The sequence below is a fragment of the Amia ocellicauda genome, chromosome 7 (genome assembly GCF_036373705.1).
Source record: "Amia ocellicauda isolate fAmiCal2 chromosome 7, fAmiCal2.hap1, whole genome shotgun sequence".
Lineage (NCBI taxonomy): Eukaryota > Metazoa > Chordata > Actinopteri > Amiiformes > Amiidae > Amia > Amia ocellicauda.
Window position 1 is genome coordinate 12,940,707 of NC_089856.1, and position 23,232 is coordinate 12,963,938.

Consider the following 23,232-nt stretch of genomic DNA (forward strand, 5'->3'; position numbering starts at 1 on the left):
TGTACCGTATGTATGATATGATATGTTTCACCTTGTATTAAGCATACAAAAGCATTGCATCCTCGCACCCATTTATGTTGAAACATAAGTAGTTTTAAAAAGGACTAGACAGTTTTTTTTTTATGGGCACTTTATTATTTTTTTTTTTTTTACAATTCTTGCATACTGTGCTTTCTTTAATGAATCCTGACAGTTTTACGGTGTATTCGTATCTTCATTTTTGTATATACAGTTGTTTAATTATATATGGGTGGTAACGTATACGTGTTATTTATTTGTTTATTGTAAGGACTGCTTATAGTGTCCTTTATTCATGCTATGCAATACAACTGCGTCAGTTTCAGACCTTTACCCCACCCCCTGATTTAAAAACAAGAAAGTCAAAGACTGACAGCGCACTGGACCAATCAGCCTCTGACATTAGATTTTGTCCGTAGGCAAGCCGTTTAAATATCAACCTCTGATTGGCTTGGAGGGCAAAATGCATAGTGATGGACAAACCCCTATCCAACCAATGGCCAGGGGCCGTTACATACAGGCTTCAGCAGGAATTATTAGCCAATTCTTGAGTGCAATGGGCGGGCCTCACGGTCTTTATAACATACTGGTTGCACGACGAGAGTGTGCGGTGTCGAACTTGTTCTTTCTGTAACAACCACTAGAAGCGGAAACATTGTAGCCATCATGTCAAAGGAGGTAAGCGGTATCGCTGTAGAAGTTGTTTCAAGGGAAACCCCCGACCGAAAACATGTTTTTCGATGATAGTTAATAATATAATGTTGAACTGTATGTTTTGCAAATACTTCCCGTATTTATGTAATTTTACGACAAAAAACTATCAAAAGTAGCGATCGGTTAGGTTTTGATTGCAATCGGCATATTTCCTACTGTTCTCTTTATTTTAAGATTTGCCCCCCCACCCCCATTTTTCCCCGTGTATTCTGCTTTTTGTTTATATGATCTTGTTGTGCTCAAGCTCCGCCATTTCGCGAGCCTGGCGTGGCGTGTAGGCCACGGGATTGTAAACCGCTACAGGCCATGTGTATCAATACGATGCAGCTTAATTGCATTTAGATGCTTACATCATCTTAAGTAAAACGATTATCAAGTTAATACTTGGGTTTCTCTGTATTTATGAAGATATCCGTATCTCTGATTCCCATTTGAAATTACTTTCTTTGTCCCCCTAGCACAACACGCAAACATGGCGCCGCCTCCCGCGTCCTCGCATAATATTCGACATTATTGCTGTGTTTTGTGAAGCACCAAACGCGGGAGCATATGGCTCCATTACAGATTTGAACATAAACCAGAATCACGCTTTAGGTCTCCTGTATTTTGTTACTGATATTATCACTTACAAGAGCGGTTGAATGGCCTGCGCATGCGCGTCGCAGAATGTCATTCTTTGTCTCCTTGCGGAATATTCCAGAAGCCCGCGGCCTAGCTCTAAACGCGTTCTTCAAATCTCCAGTTTGTGCTACTAAATTCACTGTTGAATGAAAAACCAATTAAAATGTGGACGAAAAACGATCACCTTTTTGTAGATTCTTCTCGTTTAATGTGCTTGTTTCGCTCCAATTTAACGCACTTCTCTCCCTGGTATCGCACCCAAGGCACCACGCGAACCCGAGCAACTGCGCAAGCTCTTCATCGGAGGCCTGAGCTTCGAGACCACAGATGAGAGCCTGCGGGCCCACTTCGAGCAATGGGGGGTTCTCACGGACTGCGTGGTGAGTTGGGAAGCTTTGTACAGCAGGGGGTGGAAGACTCCTGCCGTCTTCCTATTCTACAGTCTATTTATGAAACCATGTTATCCGTGTTTGCACAAGCTCCAAATCTGCACTGAGGGCAGTTGCATTTGTCTGAGGTATAGAAAGTGTAGAGTTTGTTTAAACTGCCTGCCCCAACGCCTCATTTGTGCATGTTCTATAAGTTTAATAAATTGGGGGGGGGGGTAATCTGCTTATTGGCTGATTTACTGGTTTATGAATCCTAGAGTAATGCTTGCATATGAGGTCACGTCTGATGTGTCCTGTTGTCTTGTCTACAGGTAATGAGGGACCCCAGCACCAAGCGTTCCCGAGGGTTTGGGTTCGTCACGTACTCCTCGGTGCAGGAGGTTGACGCGGCCATGGATGCCCGACCCCACAAAGTTGACGGCCGTGTGGTGGAACCCAAGAGAGCTGTGTCCAGGGAGGTGAGTGAGCCCCTTCTGTCCTGGGGGGTGGGGGTGTGGTGACTGGACCCCCAGCTTCACGATGGCCCATGAATGGTTCCCACAGAGCAGCTGGATTAACCTGGGCCCTCTTGGTTTAAGCACATGACTTTAACATAACAATCCTTTCCAAGAATAAGTGTATAACGGTTTTAGATTCATATGGGTCTTAAGGGAAAATCTGAGTGATTTTAATCTCGGGTGCACGTAGATAGTCTACTATATACTGATCCATTTACCTTTCCATCCCTGCAGATGTGCACACATGCTTATTCACTGGAGGTCAGCAATTGTCCATGTGGCCTTCCAGCAGGACCTTCTTTAGCACCCTAGTTATCAAAGGCACTGATTCTGTTGAGCCTGGTGATCTGTGCATCACACATGTAGATGTTTCCAAGAACAGTTTTCTAAATTTGAGTCCTCGTCAATGAAGTGAATCAGTTGGATTTAATTTACCCCCCCCCCCCATTCTTTTCTTCGCCTTCTAGGACTCCACCAGGCCAGGTGCACACATGACAGTGAAGAAGATCTTTGTGGGTGGCATCAAGGAGGACACCGAGGAGCACCACCTGCGCGACTACTTCAGCGAGTTCGGCAAGATCGAGGTCATCGAGATCATGACTGACCGGGCCAGCGGCAAAAAGAGGGGCTTTGCCTTTGTCACATTTGATGACCATGACTCGGTGGACAGGATTGTCAGTAAGTGTTGGGAGCAGCTATACATTTTGACTATTGCTTCAGCTGTGAATTAATGTGGGGACCCCTCTACAGTAGTTTGTGCAGAGAGATTGTATTTCCCAAAAAGTGAAGCTCTCTTAGATACACCATCACCTAGCAGTGATCTGAAATCTACCACCCCCCCCTTCACTTAAATTCAGTCTGAGTGTAATTGTCCTGTCTTGAATGTTTTAAACCCAGGTTAAGGATGGAATGTAGTAATTTTCTCCTCAGATGTTAAGTCAAGACTGCAGACCTGAAGACTAATATCCTTCTCTCTCTCTCTCTCTCTCTCTCTCTCTCTCTCTCTCTCTCTCTCCTCCCCTACAGTCCAGAAGTACCACACTGTCAATGGGCACAATTGTGAAGTGAGGAAGGCCCTCTCAAAGCAGGAGATGGCCAGTGCAGGCATGAACATGAGGGGTAAGTCTGCTCCCTCTCTTTACTGCATCAGCTTGGTCTGCCTCCTGGGATTCAGTGTTCAGAGAAGCCCCCCTCCCTTTTTATTTTTTTATTTTATTTTTTATTTGCTTTAGTTGCCTTTTACACTTCGAATAGGAGAGTCTATGGTTCAGGCCTTCGGGAGTAAGTCTTCCGGGCACTCTCGTGGCGAGCTCAGGCAATGTGTGCGATTAGCAGGGCAGTGAAAATCGAGTCTATGGGTGGAGAAAAGGTCTATTTTTAACACCAGGCTAGTTAGGTTTTTTTATTTTATTTTTTTGGGGCCCTAAAGTTGACATCTTTATTTTTTAGGCCGTGGAGGCGGATCTGGGAACTTTAGCAGAGGTGGGGGATTTGGAGGTAATGATTTTGGGCGCGATGGATACTTCGGCAGCAGTGGTATGTGGTCTAGTACCACCTTTTATCTAGTTCTTTCTCTATATGCTTTTACAGTGAGGTCGTTGGAGTACTGAGCGCCCCCCCCCCCCCCTATTTTTATCTTTCCAGGTGGGTTTGGAGGCCGTGGTGGTTATGGAGGAGATGGTGGCTACAATGGGTTTGGTGGAGATGGTGAGCTTCTGGTTATATTGGACTCTTCCTTAACTATAATATGCTATAAACTACATGATGGATATTTTTAGTGTATAACTTCTGATTAATTTATGGACAAAACTCTGCTGGGGGGAGGCTGTTCCAGGGTTCCTTTGGCGTAGTTTAACTTGATCATTAACTTGTCTTTGGTAAGGGTGGGGGAGGGGTGACTTTCTGAAATTCCGTCGTTGATGCAAATGTTGGTGGCTTCTGTGTCTTGAAACCTAATATCTTCCTGTCTCAATTGGTCAAACAGCGAGGGATCTTGGTTACAATGCTTCATCAGAGTACCAGACTCAGTCTCTCACTCCTTCAGGTGGCTATGGCGGGGGCCCTGGCTACGGTGGAAACCGTGGTTACGGTGGAGGACAGGGTTATGGCAACCAGGGAGGAGGATACGGAGGGAATGGAGGAGGCTACGATAGCTACAACAACGGTGGAGGAGGTGGAGGAAACTTTGGAGGTGGTGTGTACATTCCTATCACCCTGCCACCAATGCTCTCTTGCATGTCCTTACTTTCCCCCCCCCCCCCCCCCCCCCCAGCTTGCCTAGCAGAATAAAAGCATCTGCTAGTTTGGGCTTTAATTCACTGGGTTATTTTTCAGGCAACTTCGGTGGCAGTAACTACAATGACTTTGGCAACTACAACAGCCAGTCCTCCTCCAGCTATGGCCCGATGAAGGGGAGCAACTTTGGGGGCGGCGGTGGCGGCAGGAACAGTGGAGGCCCATACGGTAGTACGTGATGCAGATCGGCAGATGTTAAGCTGATTTTAGAGATGGCTCTGCAGGCTCTTAATGGCCACTTAAGACCTGTGCTCATCATTTTCTGCACCCTGAGGCTGTGTAATTGAAATGAAAAGCAGGTCATGCCTAAATCAGTTAGCGCTCTGAATATTAATTATGAACAGTCCCTTAGTTAACTAATCCCATCCAGTGTAACTGAGCTCCAGGGCTACTTGTGTGATCATGCTACTTTAAACTGTTTAATCTGAAGGGGGGTGTTGATGATTTAATTTTCTAGATGAGTCCTTGTAATGCTTCACATTGCTCATGGTAGCTTTCTGATGGCTAACCCCCTCCCTCCCCACAGGTGGATATGGGGGTGGCTCCAGCAGTGGGGGCTATGGGAACAGTGCTGGGGGCAGGAGGTTCTAAACCATGAAGAGGTAAGGACTGATTATCCCCCACACACGCACCTTAACTATTTATCTACAAAAGTGTCTAATAGTGGTTTCTCTACATGGCCAACATGCGAGCCAGTCTTAACTCTCCAGACAAGCCTTCTCCCTGTAGGCTAGGTTAAAGGGAGGGGGGGGTGCTTTACAGCAAACCTCGTACCTCTGTAAAGCTCCAAGATATTGTTTAACATGTAAGTCTGAGAAGAGGCTCCAGTAGCAAACCTTCATGACACTTTATCTCCCTCCTTTTCTTTGAAGATGGTGTGCAGGATTGTTCTCCAGTGTTTGACCGCAGCTGCACAGTTTAACCCAGAAGTGGGTCTCTGCTAATGAACTTAATTGAATGCAATGCGTTATTGCCTCTTTACCACCACCACCCCAACACCTTGTATCTCTCGCTGAATGCAGATCTCTAATGGTAGTCCCTGTGGCGTGCTGGGCCCTGCAATGAAGGCTTGCTTCTGGGTTCCTCCCAGAGTGTGTTAATTAGCTCTTTAAATTCTATTGACCTCCTGAAAAGACAGTGCACAGTTTAACAATGTTGTTCCGTATTGTTCAACAGGACTCAGTACTTAGGAGAGGAGAGCGAGAGAAGTGACAGGGAAGCTGCAGGTTTACACCCTAGATCTGCTCAGCCAAGCACAGTTGTGGCAGGTTACAGCTGCTACATGAAGAGAAAAAAAAAAAAAAATCAATGTACAAAGACATAGAGGAGAAACAAAAAAAAAATCATGTGGGGCTTCAAACATGTTTTCTATGTTTGTCATATGCTGTTAAGCAGGATATTTTGTAGTTGCTATGTTTCTGTGAAAAGTGTAAAGCATTCCAATGAGGTTTTATGTAGATTTTTTTTTTAGTTTGTTTTTTGGGGGGGGGACACGCACCCATATGGTGTTTTTTAAATGTAACTGCATCCAATCAAGTCGAAATAAACCATCTTTCATTTTTCTTTTTTTTAAAGTTGTGCAAGTTGTAGTTCTTGTGTAGATGAGTTAGTGTCTTGCTGTTGGGGATCCAGGCATCCCGGTTTTGTCTTCAACATGGTATGTTTGGCAAAAAAAAAACATCAATTCCTGCAGCAGGTTTTGTGAGGTTTTTGCCTCCTCTCTCCACCTCCACTCTAACTGGCTGGAGCCCAGCACTGCCTGTTGCTAAACCTGGGGGAGGGGAGGGGGTTGAGTGGCTCAGGCATGTAGGTATGGGGGGGGGGGGGGGTAAGGAGTGGCAAGTGCTTGAGTCTCCAGTGCACTTCCTCTTGTTGGAAGCCCAAGATCTGCTTCTGCCAAAGTCTGATTCAGTGATGCTGTGCATGACTTTACTCTATCTGGGCTAATTAAACCATATTCAGATTTGTATTTAATGAAGCCACAGGTGACTACCCTTGGCACCAGTAACTGACCAGTTTGTATGTACAGAATGTTAATGTGCTGCAGATGTTAAAGTTCTGCTGCAATTTGGAGGTAGTTGAGATGAGCAGTTAAAAAAATAAAAATAAAACGCCTAGTCTAGATTTCTGTACAGTTTCTTAAACTGCCCTACATCCATGCAAATCTGAGCACGGTTTGCTACCTCCAGAGCCAATCCAAGGCTAGGGCAGAGACTTCAGAGTCGTGGTTGGCATGGAATGCATTTTATTTCCTCCTTCCCCCCCCCCCCCAAACACACCACTAAGGTCTTGACTAGAGAAAGCCAGCAAGCCTCTGTCTTGGCTTGGGAACCTGATTTTTCTTCCAACGGACAAGGACTTAATTCAGGAAGGCTCATTCCGCCACTAGAAGGATTTAGTTCCTTTCTGAGCCACGACCAAGGCTAGCTTACATGCGTTACTTGAGCCTAGCCATGGGAGCCAGCTGAGGGAGAGAAGTAGCAAGAGATCATCGCAAGGAGCCAGAGAAGCAGGGGAAAGTCTTTTTTGAGTACAGAAGGTTGCTCTAATGAGACTAGCAGAGTCAGCAGCTACGAAAGGGGTATTTGTATACCATGCTAGTAGGTAAGAACAGACTTTTCAACTTGTATTTTTGTTTGATATTTTTCCTATTTCTTCTCTAAATGTAAAACTAATCAATGAGTCTATCCTAGTAAGTTGCTCAGTCCAGGGTTTGTGTCAGCCAGCAAGGTTTAATTTTGCTCTTAAGTGGAGTAATCTCAAGGGTTCCACCTTCCTGATTTGTTAACTGCATACAGACATGGACCCTTTATTTTGAGCAAAAATTGAAAGACTAGGGCAGCTGAGATTCTTGCATTGCAGAATTCCTGGGGGAGTATTTGTGTCAAAAGCAGAATTTGGCAACCACCACTTTTCAGGGGTTGGTTTGGGGGGGAAGGGGGCGTTATTTGTTTTGCCTGGTTGATGCAAACCCGGACTGTTAGGGGATGTTTTTGTGTTTGAGGGTTCACTTTAAGGACCTGGATGCATGTTGAGCTTAATGTTTAAAAACCCTCATCTCCTCTTGTAAGCCTTGCAGGCCAATACATTATAGAACATGGCATAAATGTACCTTTTAGGTAGAGACCTTTCCAGTAACCGCATGGATTTGCAACGCTGGCCGTTGGTGTTGCTGTTCGTCCAAATTAAACCTCGTGTCGAGCTCTGCAGTAATGCATGCAGGAGGCGTTTCTGTGAGGACTAGTAGACGTACAAACTCAGTCCTTATTTGGCCTCGTCATTTTCCAGTTTGTACTTCAGACAACCTCCCGCCCTGCCCCTCTAGACAGAGTGGGATTTATAGAATAGCAGAGTAGTAGTGTCCAGTTGTAGCAGTCAAAGGGGCACTTCTCGCTTTATTTCCCCCCTACCAGTAACTGGTCATTCTGATTGATTTAGTTAAATTTCATTGTCTTTTTAACACCCTGGGATTTTGTGTGTGTGTGTGCGCACTAACCAGGCTTCTTCTCTGTTCTCAGGACTGTTGCATCATGCTAGGACCATTGGGCATGTCATTTTGCCTAAGAACGTCTCCCATGTTGAGAACTCTGAGATGGTATGTACCTGCAACTGAGCTAAACATCCCCATCCTTTTTCCTGAACGCTGACTGCATGTCTTGGGCTAAACTTGTAGGGCTCTTAACCTGAGGCATGTCGGTTTTGGAGTATTGCCGTATGCCTTTCACTACTGTAGTCTGAGATGCTAAGGATCTCTAGGCACATGCCCAGTGTTTCCATTTGCTCTGAAAGGACTCCTAGTCAAGTATACCTTTGTAGAGGCAAGAACAGTTTACAACCAGCTACTGGGTCTGTCTACTCTGCTGGAGATCCTCTGAACTCTTACACCTGCTGTTGCTGCTCTAGACCTGCAGTGGCCAAACTTGAACTGGTTTCTTCTGTCCTTTTAAGTTCACATGATCTTCACGTTTGTTTGTTTTTTGGCGCCAAGTCTGCAGGTTGACTTCCTGTGGTTTTTATGTCTGTGTCCTGGGGCCGGTTGCATAAACATAGACTAAGTCTTTGTCTTGGTATGATAATAAGTCCTACTAACGATAGACACTCTGTTAAGTCCATTGCATAAAAGTCTTTCCTTAGACTGGTCTAACTTAATCAATTACACATTGCATTCTGGGAATTTTGACACCTGAAGAGAAAAAAAACATGGACGTTTCTCTAAAACCGCGATCGCAGTTAACTGATAATCTATGCTAGTTATTGAAATATAATGCAGATCAATTTGGTTGCCATTTTTGTAAACTCATTCAAACACAAGGTGTGGGATAAAATGAAGAAAAAGTTAACATCGTCAAACCGTTGTGTGTGCGCTGTGAGGTCTGTAATAAAAAGACGGGAGCAACAATTAAATAATATGCTAATTTAAGAGGAAACCTCCACGTACTAAATGCAAAGCAGTGCAGTTTATTATAATTATGTATTCCTTTGCCATGCGCCCTTATCCAGGACGAATTAGGATATCGGTCATAATACAAATTAAAGTTCTGAAATTACAGAAATGCAGGTAAAATATACAGTTGGTTATTGAAGTGTGTCAGGAGGGGTCTCTGTTTGGGGGGATCGCAGTGGGCGGGACAGGGTGTGTGTGAGCCGCCGGGAGGCTCCGCCAGTCAGTGTCACTGTAGACTCAGGCCAGCACTTTCAATGGAAAGATGGACTTAAGTTCCAAGTTAGGCTGGGAGTGAGGAGGCTAACTTTTTGGCTAAGTCTTCGTCAGTATTAATTTTTATGCAACTGACTAACTTGCATAGACTAGTCTTAACTGTCAAATTAAGACCAGTCTAATGGTTTAGACCAATCATATATAGTTTTATGCAATTGGCCCCTGTCCTTGACAGTCTTGTCTTCTCGTGCTGCAGCTGAGTTCTACCCCCTGCCTGTTTTAAACCACTTGAATGGCCATGCTGTGGCCAGGTGACGTAAGTCTGCTGAAGCCAGTCGGCCATCAATTCCTGTGAGCCTGTGTGCTTTAATCAGGCACTTGTGCACTGCTCTCGTGGGCGCTCAGGAATCTGCTCAGTGGACTTGCATCTAATCCCAGCAGTGGTGGCCCACAGCTCTTACTGCTGCTGATTTGCACCAGCTGTATATATATAAATACTTTAAAAAAAAAAAAAAAAAATTAAAATAATAAATAAAGCCCGACTCTTAACTTGGATTGTAGGAGGTTTTGTATTACTTGGGTTCACAGCATGCAGTCCTGGGGTACAAACTGCCTTGACTAATTTTTCCTTTTTTCCCTCCCCAGGGCTCTCTTAAAGGATTGTGGAGATGGGTTTTTAAGAGGTTTCATGAAGGCTGCAGGACAGCGTCTTGTATTTATTTCCCCTCCCTTTTTAAATGTGTTTTTCAATTGTATTTTCAATAAAATCTAAAATAAAAGCCTGAGTTGTGGTTTTTAATAATCCTGATTCAATGTTTTCTACAGATCTGTAAAATTTGCTCTGATTTCAAGCAAGACTCCTCACAGATGGAGCAGTGGTGCTGCCAGACGGGTTGTTCCACTTTGTCTATGCTCCCATCCATCTCTGTAGTATTGTCTCATTCTATTGGCCCTCTAACCACCCTATATAGCCCTGTCATATTAAAATGAACTGACCTGCTGCAAAGTAAACTAATTGTTAGCAGTTGGCAGGGAATGGTCCCTGTACACACACAACATCCAGCTTGGCCACCCTGCACAAAATGTTCAATTTTTGTCTGCATTCCTCCTAGTTGGGCCTGGTGTAGATCTGTTTGGCATATGAAGCTGATGAAATCTTACTGACTTTGTTTAATGTTCTTTGCTTGCTGTAAAGGTTGCATCTGATGAGGTATATTGATCCAATTGGCTCCTATGACATTACCCTTCACCACCCTGAAAACACTGTTCATGAGTAGAGATTAAGGAATGACCTGTATTGATCACTTTTGTCCCATGTGTGTCTTATGAAGTAGGGTGTGGTAGCTCTTGACTGTATCTGTGAAGTTTAGATGAATGCCTGGTGGGGGGGGCAAAAGTGCTATTTAAGGAAATCTGACCCAATTCCACTGCTTTTAGTTCCTTAAGGCATGAGCAATGTCTGTGGGTTGTGAGGGGAAGAGAACTTGTCAGACTTCATTTTTAAATATAATTTATTTTGAAAGCTTCTGTTCCTTCTCAATGTACAGCGATAAACTCCCAATGATTTATTTCTGTGCTGACCTGAGATAATTACCTCCAATACAAAACTACAGTTTAGATCAATGCTGGGTTCTTTGGCATGACGACATACATTACGTATATATAATGTAAGTTTGTAAAAATGTTAACATTCTCCAAGCATACTTCAATATAAAATGGGTTGCAACACAAAATTCATGATCTGTGAAGGAGATATATACATGGTAGAAAAGTAAAAAAGGGTGGTATATATATATATATATATATATATATTATAGTTGCATGTTCCTTATGAAAAATGCATGGTCCACTTAAACCATGTGCAATTCAGGTATTAATGATTCATGGGCTGCTGTGAGGGGAGATCTCTCCTATAGATCACAGAAACCCATCTGTTTCAACTGAGTCTGAACAACATGACTGAGGCAAGGGACACTAACGGCGCAGTGCATGGGGTGTCTTCGGTAATGCGATCTAGCATGAACACAAAGGCACTGTCAGGCTCTGACTGGGATCACTGTTGTACCCGTGGCAGCTATAAACACCCGTTGCCTGTTATGGGACCTAGGCAGAATAAAAGGCACAGTGACAACACTGTCCTTTTTCAGTTTAGTCTTCTTGCTCCCATTCTTTTAATGTGATGTCCTTGTTCGCTGGAAGTGCAACACTAAGCATTGTGCCTGCCGGTCTAGTGTTTAATCCGCACAGTGAACTCTTACCCAGGTGGGGGAGTCAAGGTTTTCTTTTTCTTTTTTTTCCTTACAGTTCACGGTCTTCAGGAAGATGAACTGTTAGTAGTCCAATCTGGGCCTCAGAGGGGACTGAAACCAGGACGGCAAACTTGTTCCCCATGAGCACAAGAAGAGGAGCAGCCATGTGTAGTCCTGGAACCCTGAATCTGGCCTGACATACAGGCAATATATTTTGAACGGAGTGGTAAAAGGGTACTGGGCACGATCAGAAGGATGAGCAGGAGATGAAGAGTACGGAGTGGGTGCCAGTGGCCAACCAGTCCTGCTTCAGAATGATGCGTCAAAGCAGGGTGTGGCCTGAGAGGGGAGTGGAGCAGGTGCAAATTTCCTCTCACCACCACCGTGCCCCTGCTCCCCTTTCACTCCCTGTCCTGCCCGGGTGTGCGCGGCACCAGGAAAACACTGCCGTCGTTGGTCTGCTGCAGCGTGTACTCCTCCGGGGAGTAGGGCTGCCCTTCCTCGTCCCGCAGCCGGGCAAAGACGTCGGCGTGCAACTCAGACAGTCGCCGGTGCGCCAGCCCCAGGCTGCGCTGGTACTCGACCCGCTCCCTCGCCAGCTGCTCCCGGCGCGCCCGCAGCTGCCCCAGCTCGACCTCCAGCTGCGAGATGTTCTCCAGCTTGCGTTTGCGGCAGTTCTGCGCCGCCACCTTGTTCTTGCCCCGCCGGCGGATGTCCCGCACCAGGGCCAGCTGGGCGTCACCGAGCTGGTGCCGCGACAGCAGCTCGTTGAAGTCGTCCACTGGCAGGTTGACGATCTTTTCCAGGGAGAAGGGGATCTTCAGAGCCATTGCCCGCCGCTCGTCCCGGCTCAGCGCAGGCGGGTCTCCAGCCGGTGGGGGGTGGAGGTGAGGGTGAGGATGCTGGGAGTGGTGGAGGTGGTGGTGGTGGCTGCCCCCTCCTACCCCTCCTCCTCCTCCTTCTTCTCGAGGCTGGGAGTGGGAGTGAGAGTGAGATTGGGTGACCCTGGGTCTCCCGTACATGCTACCCCTGCAGGAGCTGGGCAAGCCGCCACTGCTTGGACCCAACCCATGGACACCTTGTGGTGCAATGGGTAGGGCCACTGGGTGGAGTTGGAGCTGCTGCCCCAGGTGTTGTTGCTGCTGCTGCTGCTGCTGTGACTGGGAGTGGGGCGGGGGGTGGCTGTAGGCAGAGGGGGTACCAGTGTAAGGGTAGTGGGCAACGGGGGGCTGGTAGTCCATGTTGTACAGGAAGCCAGGCCTCATCCTCCCCAGCTCCCCTATTCTCCCACTCTCTATTTCTAGGGCCTCCCCGTCGCTGTACCCCAGCGCTCCCTCGCCCCCCCCACAAGCCGGGTACGGGTGAGCGCCTGGCACCGCGTTCCCCGGCGATGCCAGGGGAGGGCTGGACCCTAGCGACAGGCCCGAGTCAGACTCCAGGTCGTCCTGTTGGGACTGGGGGTGTTGGAGCTTCGCCACCCCGCCTCCTCCACCACCCGCCCGCACCTGACTGTTCGACACACCCCCCCCTTCCCTGCCGCCCCCCATCAAGCTCATTTGCTCCAGGAGACTCAGTAGGGGGGGAGGCTGCAGGGAGGCGGAGTTGGGGTTGGGAAGCAGTCTGGGAGCCAGTGCCCCCCCACTAGAGTGTCCATACAGGCCCTCTGTGTTGCTGCCCAGTCTCTGGCAGCCTGGCGCACCCCCGGGCAGCACTTCCTGGTAGGCACCTTCATACGGGTCACCTGGGCTGGGGCCGCACCCGGGCAAGGGGGCATCTGAGCAAGGGGGCTGGCTCAGTCCAAATCCCCCAGGCACCATCATTGGACCAACGGGCTGGGCCTGTGACTGGGACTGGTACGCTGCCGACTCAAAGGGGTTCTCATTGGGCACCTCGAAATCCTGCAGGGAGAGAGCAGAGGTCACAGGTCAGTGTAAGGATGTAAACGTCCCTGTTGTCCTAAAGGGATTGAATGGGCTAGTGCTGTACTCACTGATACACAAGGCTTTCCTTCCCTTTGTGTTGCCCTCATACATAATGTGGATACTCAGCTGCTGTGTGCGTGTGCGTGTGCGTGTGCGTGTGCGTGTGTGTTTGTTCATATGCATATGCGTGGGGTCCTGCTGGATCTGTGTCGTTCCTGTGTGGAGGAAGGAGTTTGGGCCCCATCCTCGCTCCACAGTGACAGCTAGGAAACAGATGCAGCCTCCCTTTCCTCCCTCTCTCTCTCTCTTTCCTCCTTCTCCTCCACCACTCACTCTGTCTCGCTCTGTCTCACTCCAACCCTCTCTCTCACTCTCTCCCCTCTTGCTTTTTATCTCCCACTCCTATCCCTCCTCTCTCCCTGCTCTCCCTGTTATTACTCCTGCCCTCTCCTTTGCTGTCTCTGTGTTTCTCCCTCTCACTCTCCCACTTTCTCTCTCTCTCTCTCTGCCTTCATCTCTCTCTCATTTTCTCTCTCCAGAGCTGGTCTGTTGGTGTTGGCAGGGCTTCCTGTCAGCTATTATTAACTCATTGCCCCTCACACACACACACACACGCAAAACCACTGGTAAGGTTCCCCCCCCCCCACTAGCACAACCACTACACCAGGAAGGATGTCAGTGGATGAACAGTGGATTCAGACTTGTCCTGCAAGTGTAGCTTCTGTAATATAGAACTACAAAGTGAGAACATTATGTATGCATGTATGTAGGTATGTATCTATATATCTATCTATCTGTTTGTTTGTTTATTTGTTTGTTTGTTTGTTTCCCTTTCACCTTGTCTGTCATTTGCTGGAGATAGAATGCTACCCTCCCCGCCCCCCAACCTCTTTTCTCTCCCTCTCTCACCTGCACCCCCCTCCGCATCCCCATCCCCCTCTCCCTCACTCGCTCTCTCTCCCATCTCAGGTGTGATCGGGTTTCCAGCAGGAACAGATGAGCTTTGTACTGTGGCGAGGGAGCTGCTGGCTGCCCCAGAGACTCCTCCCTCCCTCCATCCCCTCCCTCTCCCTTCATCCTTCCATCACTCAATCAGCCCATTGTTGCATGGCTCTTCCTGATGAAGGCAGGGGATGGGGGGGGGAGTGGGGATGGGGGGGGGGGAGTTAGGATGGGAGCTGGAGATGGTGCTGGGGTGGGGGGTTCTGTACAGAAAATCCCCGAATTACAATTCCTTGGAGAGAGCTATTGGTCCCATTGGAAAACACCCAGCCAACCCTATAGCTTGGAACCTGCATGTATTTTTATTTTTATTTATTTTTAATATATGGTAGATGATTTATGATTCTTTCGTTTGTCATTACATCTTATATATTTCAAATTCCCTTTAGTCTGTAATCCATATATGTATTTTCTATGTTGTAAATATAAGGTGGGCTTAATTTCTACTGTGGCTTTTTAAAATATCAAATACATTTTTGTGTTTCCGACTATAATATCTTTTGGCACAGACCTGTAGTTCAGTGAAAGCCATCAGCTCCTGCCAGGTAAAGTCCATTTCTGACTCCTGTGGGGTGCGGTGGGGCCTGGAGGGGGTGCTGAGGTGAGACATGGACACTCCCCCATGGAGTCTGCCAGGGTGTACCAACCCCTGCGAGAGAGAGAGAGAGAGGGAAGGGGGGGTTAAAAACAGTTCCATTTCACCATTTCACAGCTAGTAGACGGTCCACTAAAGCCAGTGTAGTAAATGAGCCATTTCCCACAAACCATTTTAATTCTCATACATAGATATACAAATATATACACACATACATGTATATCTATAAACATTAATGAAGCTATAAGAAGCAAACACACAGAAATACATCTTGGACACTTTTCTTTTAATTCCCTTTTTGCTCCATGAACAAAAAAGTGGTACAGTCCAGCAGAAGGCTACATCCAATTGGACAATCCATTAGACCTCCACCCTGCAGTCCCCTGTCAGTGGCGTAGTCCAACAACTTACCTCGCAGCTCCTCCGTGGGGGGAGGATGCAGTTGGCCGCTGCGCACATCAGGCCAGGGGGGGGCAACGGGAGTGTCTCCTGGGGGGGACAGACGGGCAGCTAGTTACCTACACACTGCCAATACTAACTCCATTACCAAAGATAGTAATATATATATATATATATATATATATATATATATATATATATATATATATATTGATAGAATATTAAATCTGATCATATATTTACTCCATTATAAGTGGAAAATATATTGCAGGCATTAACCTCACCATTTCTTTTCAAACCAGAAAATGAATATACAGATTAAAGATGACAATATATTTAAAATACTTCCAACATTTGTAAATCCTGTGTATTTTAAAAGTACAGAAAGGGGGCAATGGATGTATATGAAAAATATAAGGATGATATATTTCCATCATGTATTATAAATATATATTTGCTTTGGCAGTCATCCCACTGAGGCCTTGCCCGCGGCCTTTGCTCGGGATTCCCTTGCTGGCATCTCTTCACATCTTCATTTCATGCGATTGACAGAAGCGTGCCGTCAGGGAGTCACGGAGCATGTGCCAGGGTGTGGGGGAGCCTGCGTGCGTGTTCTGGCGTGTGTGTCCGTGTGTCGGACGTGCACTGCGCGGTTCTCTCTGTATCAGCCATGCAGAGGAGAGGGAGGGAGGGGGGGCTGGCTCTGCTGTGCCCTGATAAGATAATCTTCAGTCGTGCAGCCCTGAGCCTGGCTAACGACAGTAAAGGGGGGCTCTTGGGGGCGGCTGCAGAAAACCTCCCGAATAACGTCACCATTAAATACTGAAACTTCCCCCTGACACTCTCAAATTGCATTTTAAAGCATTGTATTGCTTTGTATTGTGTGGTGCTGGTGTCAGTGTAATAAAGTAATTCGGTTTGAAGCCCAGGGACCAGCTGCAATGTGCATCTGAAGTATTGATACCACTTTACTTTTTAATACAGCAGTGTTTTCCTTAGTTTGTAATGTCTTCAGATCCTCGAGGCAGTTTCTGTGCAAGAACCCTGAGCTAAAGTCCAGGAAAACAATGCATTGCATTGCACTCTATACTCTATATTGGACTTCATTCTATAATAGTATTGAAATTACTGGTTTGCACTATACTATATCAAAATCCACTGCATTGTTCTGCCCAGTATTGTACTATAACACACTGTTGCAGGGACTCAGCAACATGGCTGGCTAGCTTGTTCCACACTCCCACAACTCTCAGTGTAAGAAAAAGCAGATGCAAAATCTCTATTTAAAAAAATTAATCGTCCAGATGGTTCTTTAATCTCCAGTCCAGTTGGGAAAACGCACAAATCTGTAGTACAGTCTAATAGGGCATACCCATTTTCCTTTCCCAACCTGGCGGCCTCCATATTTGTGAGGGCAGAGTTCAAGTCCTGATGAAATTAATCCCTACCCAAGAGTAAGAACTTGTTTTTTTCCATAACTCTTTTGTTTCCACAATTTATTCTATAATTGCTCTTTTTTGTTTTTTTTATATAAATGTTTTTGAAACTCTGCCTGATTGAATGTTTAAAACAAACGAAGGCTTTTCTGAATGGGGCTATTTGCTTTCATGCTATCCAGTTGATGTTTTTTTAGATTTTCTTTTTTTGTCATCTTTGCTTTTGTTGATGCCTTTTTTCAACATCAAGCACAATAACTTGTTTACTTCTCTGAGGAGCAAGCTTCCAGTAACGATACAATTATGACCCCCACCCCCCCCTGCCATGGCCAATGTTTATTTATGTAAACGGAGATTTCAGTTTGTTCGGAAGGAATGTCGTTTTTGTCTCCCAAAACCAGACGTGACCGACATTCCCATTCCCTGTCTCTCATTTTATTCTGTGGATTTACGCGTAAAAGCTGAAATAAAGACTGTGGAGATGATCACCCCACCTGGATGTACGAATCCTGTCTTTCCTTCTGTCCCCAGGCCATCCGCATCTTACAAGTGCTTTGTTTAATTTGTTTGTTTGAGTGTGTGAGTGTGTGTTTTTATTTTCTTTAGTCCGAACTATACAGTAATTTATTTACTTTTTCACATCAAGAGGAGATTGTGTTTTCCCAGTATTTCTCAAATTCTGCTGATGAGCACAGATGTCCTTAACTATTATTATTATTATTATTATTATTATTATTATTATTATTATTACAAAGTATTTAGAAAACGCCCTTATCCAGGGTGACAGTTTACTTAAGCAACATCACAAAGAATTACAAAGTGATAAATAAAGAGGTCAAACACAGGCTTTGAGGAACTGCACAGTACTGTATTGTACTGTACTGTTTTGCTGTGTGCACTGTACTGCACTTTACTGCAGAGTGTTAAACTGCAGTGTACCACAGTATATCGTACCTAACAGTGCTGGTCTGTGCTGGACTGCACTGTACTGTGCTGACTGTACTACACTCTCTTGTACGGTAATGCAAGAGTCATGTGTGCCAAATACTGCAGGATAGTACTGCACTGCACTCTGAATACCACAGAGCTGCAATTGCACCACACCACACTGCGCTAGACTGCATACACTGCACTACACTTCACTTTACCACACCACACTGTACTACACTTCACTTTACTGCACCACACTGCACCACACTGCACTACACTTCACTACACCTCACTTTACCACACCACACTGCATTACACTTCATTTTACCACACCACACTGCACTTCGCTTCACTGCACCACACTGCACTACACTTCACTACACTTCATTTTACCACACCACACTGCATTACACTTCATTTTACCACACTGCACTACACTTCACTACACTTCATTTTACCACACCACACTGCACTTCGCTTCACTGCACCACACTGCACTACACTTCACTACACTTCACTTTACCACACCACACTGCTCTGCCCTGCACTGTCTGCCCACTCCACATAGATTAGACACCCTGTGTGGTTGTTGTTCCAGGTCTGCCTGTCTGTCTGTCTGTAGGGCGGATTTCCTCCAGGGCTCAGCCCAAAGGCAGCCAGGGACACACGCCCGCCAGCCACCCAGTCCTGTTTCATCACCACATGTTGCAACAACGACAAACACCAAAAGAAAAAAGAAAGGTAAAGACAGAGAAAGAAAGACAGACAGAAAAAGACAAAGAAAGAAAGATAATTCCTAAAAAGAGGGTTTCTTGATATAGCAGGTGCTTGCTGTGGTTTGTTGGCCTTGTAAAATAAATAAAAGTGACGATGGAATTCACGTCAGTCCAACTTGGGAGACCAGACACTGCCCTCAATGCAGTGCAGCCCCAGCAGAATTGGTCAGCTATGGAAAGGTCAAGACAGTGATCAAAGTTTCTGGGTGGATCAAAGTCCTGCTGAGACACAGACCACAGCCAGCAAAAGGTCATCTCTCCCGATCCCTGGCCAAATTCGCACTAATTCCCCAAACCTTCTCCCCGTCTCTCACCCCTGCCAGCCACTGTGTCAGGATAAATTCCAATCAGAGCATCATCCTGGCAGGAACAGGGTACGGGGCATTTTTTTAGATGCCAATATTGTATAATTATGTGAAAATATTCTCTAAAATAAACACTTCACTTAATGTTAAATTTGTGGTGAGGAGTGGGAAGACTGGGGGTCAAGGACATAGATCCCCAGCCATAGCGCCAGAGTGCCATAGGGATTTCTACTAGGCACTGCAACCCACTTTTCAGGTATCTCATTGAATTGAATATTCCTCTCTCTGCCTTGGAACCTATACTCTTATCACCAACACTGTAGAGCAAGTGTAAACTTCACACTAGATCTTCAATGCTTTCAATAGTGAAATTATAGTAACCTCCCCCAACCAATGCTAAGGCAAACAATCACAGTATACATGTCTCCTTTGTACAGACTTTGTACAGATTTTGTTTTCTTGTATGTATGGTGGACAGCAAAATGAAAATAAATAGATAAAAAAGTAATGATGAACAGCAATGATAATGACATTCACAGCTCTATGTTCTCACTTCTAAATTGAATCATCTACATGATATTTTGAGTCATATTTGGAAGTTTCCTGACTTTGACAAAACACAGCGATCGGCACACAGTCCCCCAATTTGCATTGTCTTACATCTGGATTGCTTTCCTGTCTTTATTTGGGTTCATCATTACAACCTTCTCTTGCTATGTAGTGACTTATGTTAGGTGTTTACATACGTACAGAGAAAGAAAGACATAGGGAAAGAGAGAGAGAGAGAGAGAGAGAGAGAGGGGGGCTGGGGTACAGAATGCAGAGACCAGGGAGTTTGTTAACCTTGGTCCTGGGGACCCAAAAGTACTGCCCCATTTTGTTCCAATGGAGTTAATTAATCCTTAATTAGTTCCTTAATGGAACTAATAATTGTCTTTGTTTGACTTTGAGTACCCTATATCATTGTAAAATTCCCCCAACTGTGTAAAACCATTTAAAACCTCAAATTAGTCAATTGTTTTACTTCAAGGGTTTAGTTAAGTGATCAAGAACTGAGCTGAAGCAAAGTCAAGCGGGACAGTGGGGCCCCCGGGACCAGGGCTGCGGAGCATTGGTGTAGATCCACACTGCGAAAGATAGCATATCTGACCAGAACAGCGGAAGCCTTCACTGAATTCTGCGTCTGAGTTCTGCACATCTAAAGACTCAATTTCTGCTTTGATCACTGGGCTCTGACTCAAGTGAATGGGATTCCTCTGTTTCTGTCAGGTGGACGTTTCAGTGTGAGTCTTCAGCAATTGAGCATAGTTAGGGTGCTGCAGGGGGTCTCCAGCCCCGGTCCTGGAGAGACACAGTACAGTACAGTACGGCACCATGCTGTACTGTACTGTACTGTGTTTCTCCAGGACCGGGGCTGGAGACCCTGCTGTACTGGACTGTCTGACCTGTCTGACGTTCATTAAGCAATTACTGGATCTAACCATCAGTCCAACCAAGGGCATCAATTATGGCAGGCTGAAAAGATTGAACGGCTAGTTCTGAATTGCATATTGAATAACATTGTGACCAAACACACAGCTGCTGTTTTCCGCTCTCAATGCGTTCTGGCCTTTTTGTGCAGCACCCTAACACCCCAAGGACGCTCTGAGTGGAAAACTAAGGAGGTTTGTTAGCTGCAATGCCTTTCCTACTGACCCCTGCCCTCAAAAACCTGACTCTCATGCAGTTTACTGCAGGGCCACGAGAGGAGCAGGTGATCTGTAGTTTTCGGTTGGCCGTTGCTTTGTCCCGTGCTGTATTCTGGTGTGCCGTGTGCGACTTGCAGACTCTCACGGCTCGCTGTCAAACTGTCACGCTACAGCGTTCCATTCAGGCAAATCTGTTTGCTTTGCCAGCGTCCCCACTTTAGTATCTGCTATACTTACACAGAAGACAAAGCATTGTTGTCTTCTATCAGCAGATATAGTGTAAATAATTGTTTTGTTTTGTATTGTTTTGCCTTGTTTTTGAATTGTATTATTCTGTATTTCCTAAATATATTCTCCTTCTGAGAATTGCAGACTTCCCACATTTAAAATGAATTAAATTAGTAAATAAATACAATTGCAAATACAACTACTACATACATTTAATTGTAATATCAATATAATAAATAATAATAATAAATTGTAGCTTTCAGCAGCCTACAATATAGCATTTATTAATAATTATATAGCATATACATTTAAACAAATGAAAACTGACTTGATAAGAATAGTTCTGAATTAGACAGCAATATATAGCAATATAGTGTTAATCATACAAACAGACATATAGATCAACATCCAAATATATAAACATATAAATATATATACATCACCATATGTATGATGGCACTATTACACTACCACACTATTACAGAAAATATGGTATCGCTACATTCCTCTTTTAAGTTTAAATGTTTTGCAGTAATGGGATCAATGTGGACAGCACCTGAGAGGTCTAAGGTTTAGTTGATCAGGTTGGTAAGTGAGTAAGAAGAGAGACAGGCAGAAGACAGGCTTACCTGGTCTGCATATTGCACTGCGCAGACAGGTGGACGATGGAGGCAGGGGGATCTTCAGGTGAGATGCATTATCCAAGTGCAGGAAACAGGCAGAACAAGAACAGGAAACAAGTAAATAAAATGTAAAAAATTACAATGAGGAAAGTGAAAAGCCAACAAGAAAAGAAGTTCTTAAAGAATCCTCCCGTTGGTGGCTGTTATATGTCCCTGGAGTCTCTCTCTCTCTCTCGCTCCCCCTCTCTCTCTGTGTGTGTGTGTGTGTGTGTGTGTGTGTGTGTGTGCGTGCGTGTGCTCCTCGCTTGACAAACTTCAAAAACCACATTTGCTTCTCTCCGTTGGCTAATCTTACATAACTGGGATGGGTCTTAAATCTAGCCAGCCTTCCTCCAGCGCACACACACTCACACGCACGCACACACACCGCCACTGAGTCCTGTACCCACCCTCTGCCCCACCCACCCCCACTCTCTGACACTCACACACACACACAGCAAAATCTTTATCTCCAGCACCAATACCACAGACTGAGTCCGGCAGCCACTAACCCACCCGCCCACTACAACACGCCCTGCGCCCCATCGTGGGCTGTGGTTTAAATGCAGAGGATGAATAAACTGGAGGCAAGCTCTTATTACCCCCCCCAATCTCCTCCTACAGCACTCTGAGTACTCTACTGCCCCTAAACATCACCCCCTCCTACTGCATCCCACCTCTCCATATTTCACCATCTACCCCATGTCTCTGTTTCTTCCCCACCTCACTCCATTTCACCCATAAACCCTCATTAAACTGCCCAAACTAACAACCTGAGCCAACGTTCCCTTCCACCTGCCCCCATCTCCCTATAACTCTCCCATCTTCTCTCCCTCTATCTCTCCCTTGGCCCCATCTCCTTCACCACTCCCCTCTCCCTCCTCACCCCTGTTCTCTTCCCCAACCCCCGCCAAGGTCTGCTCAATCTCACGGGACCAACGAAGAGAAACCAACAAGAACCAGCACTCTGAGGAACGTCATTGGACTGAACAGGGTTTTGAAGTTTGAAAAAGAGAGACCGTGTGTGTGTGTGTGAGAGAGAGTGTGTGTGTATTAGTGTAAGTTAGCTTGTTAACTGTCACCACAACCTAATCTCTCTGGTGATCTTGGAGTTGGTGCAGCAAGAGACTGCTAAACAAAACAAAAACAATATATGACATATTGGATTCCAGCATGGCAGGGGTTAACTCTGCACAGTTGGGTCAAATGGAGCTGGGGGGGGGTAGCATTGTGACTTCTAGCAGTGGGGATGGAATGTAAACCTCCAGCCATCAAGAAAGAGCACATTGTTTCTCTACCTGGCAGCTCAGAGACAGAGAGGAGTGTGTGTGGGGGGGGGGGGGGGGGGCTTGATGTGGAGGGGACTCTGCATCTTAAGCAGATCTGAATATTAACTGCCCTCCCACCTCTGCCTCTCCTCCACCTCCTCTCCCCTCCGTGCTCCTCTCCTTATCTGGCTGGCGCAGGTCAGAGTCAGGAAGCAGGGTAGCACCCCCTGGAGGATGAGAGCCGCCACATATTATTATTATTATTTATTTCTTAGCAGACACCCTTGTCCAGGGCGAGTTAAAAACTACATACACAGACAGACACAGACTCACACTGTGCTGAAGACAACTGAGAGGATGTCATTTCTCAACTAGTGCTCAGTTCTCAGTTACCGGTAAATGTTCTGCTCTGGATTGCCAATACACTGACTGTGCCTGGTTGGATTGTGGCAATGGAGTTCAGTACGATGCACACAGCCAACTGGTTCTGACCCGATACTGGCACCTTACTGTAAACCGGTGCCTCCGTAATCGTGTGCAGTTTTCAAAGAGGAAGTGTATTCTCAAAAAGTACTGACCAG

General features: G+C 45.9%; 2 protein-coding genes across 14 annotated transcripts; one reads left to right on the forward strand and one right to left on the reverse strand.

Annotated features, from left to right (window-relative positions):
• Positions 1-573: 573 nt before the first annotated feature.
• Positions 574-9,970, forward strand: hnrnpa1b (heterogeneous nuclear ribonucleoprotein A1b). Of its 13 annotated transcripts, none has more exons than XR_010817348.1 (12): positions 574-696; positions 1,617-1,733; positions 2,054-2,200; positions 2,707-2,917; positions 3,266-3,358; positions 3,689-3,775; positions 3,884-3,946; positions 4,224-4,433; positions 4,574-4,705; positions 5,061-5,136; positions 8,053-8,129; positions 9,837-9,970. XR_010817348.1 is itself a non-coding variant. In XM_066708481.1 (11 exons), exons 1-10 carry the CDS (start codon positions 685-687, stop codon positions 5,123-5,125), a joined length of 1,137 nt encoding a protein of 378 aa, XP_066564578.1. In that variant the 5' UTR covers positions 574-684; the 3' UTR covers positions 5,126-5,136; positions 5,711-6,108. The 13 variants fall into 13 exon arrangements, 11 of the variants coding, with proteins under 11 accessions (XP_066564578.1, XP_066564581.1, XP_066564580.1 ...); XR_010817349.1 differs by having other exon boundaries at positions 4,574-4,702; XM_066708481.1 differs by lacking the exons at positions 8,053-8,129; positions 9,837-9,970 and adding an exon at positions 5,711-6,108.
• A 714-nt stretch (positions 9,971-10,684) lies between these two features.
• nfe2 (nuclear factor, erythroid 2) lies at positions 10,685-21,747 on the reverse strand. Its single transcript, XM_066708479.1, has 4 exons — positions 21,351-21,747; positions 15,371-15,448; positions 14,876-15,013; positions 10,685-13,338 (listed from the first exon to the last, which is right to left on the reverse strand). Exons 2-4 carry the CDS (start codon positions 15,416-15,418, stop codon positions 11,842-11,844), a joined length of 1,683 nt encoding a protein of 560 aa, XP_066564576.1. The 5' UTR covers positions 15,419-15,448; positions 21,351-21,747; the 3' UTR covers positions 10,685-11,841.
• Between the last annotated feature and the right edge of the window lie 1,485 nt (positions 21,748-23,232).

Bases quoted from the DNA above. Each gene is read 5' to 3' on its own strand.
- hnrnpa1b (XM_066708481.1), top strand. The intron at 3,776-3,883 runs GTATGTGGTCTA...TTATCTTTCCAG, and splicing joins TGGATACTTCGGCAGCAGTG to GTGGGTTTGGAGGCCGTGGT. The intron at 3,947-4,223 runs GTGAGCTTCTGG...TTGGTCAAACAG, and splicing joins CAATGGGTTTGGTGGAGATG to CGAGGGATCTTGGTTACAAT.
- nfe2 (XM_066708479.1), bottom strand. From the start codon at position 15,418: ATGTGCGCAGCGGCCAACTGCATCCTCCCCCCACGGAGGAGCTGCGAG. The intron at 15,014-15,370 runs GTAAGTTGTTGG...TCTCTCTCGCAG, and splicing joins CCCCACGGAGGAGCTGCGAG to GGGTTGGTACACCCTGGCAG. The intron at 13,339-14,875 runs GTCTGTGCCAAA...CTCTCCCTGCAG, and splicing joins TGGCTTTCACTGAACTACAG to GATTTCGAGGTGCCCAATGA.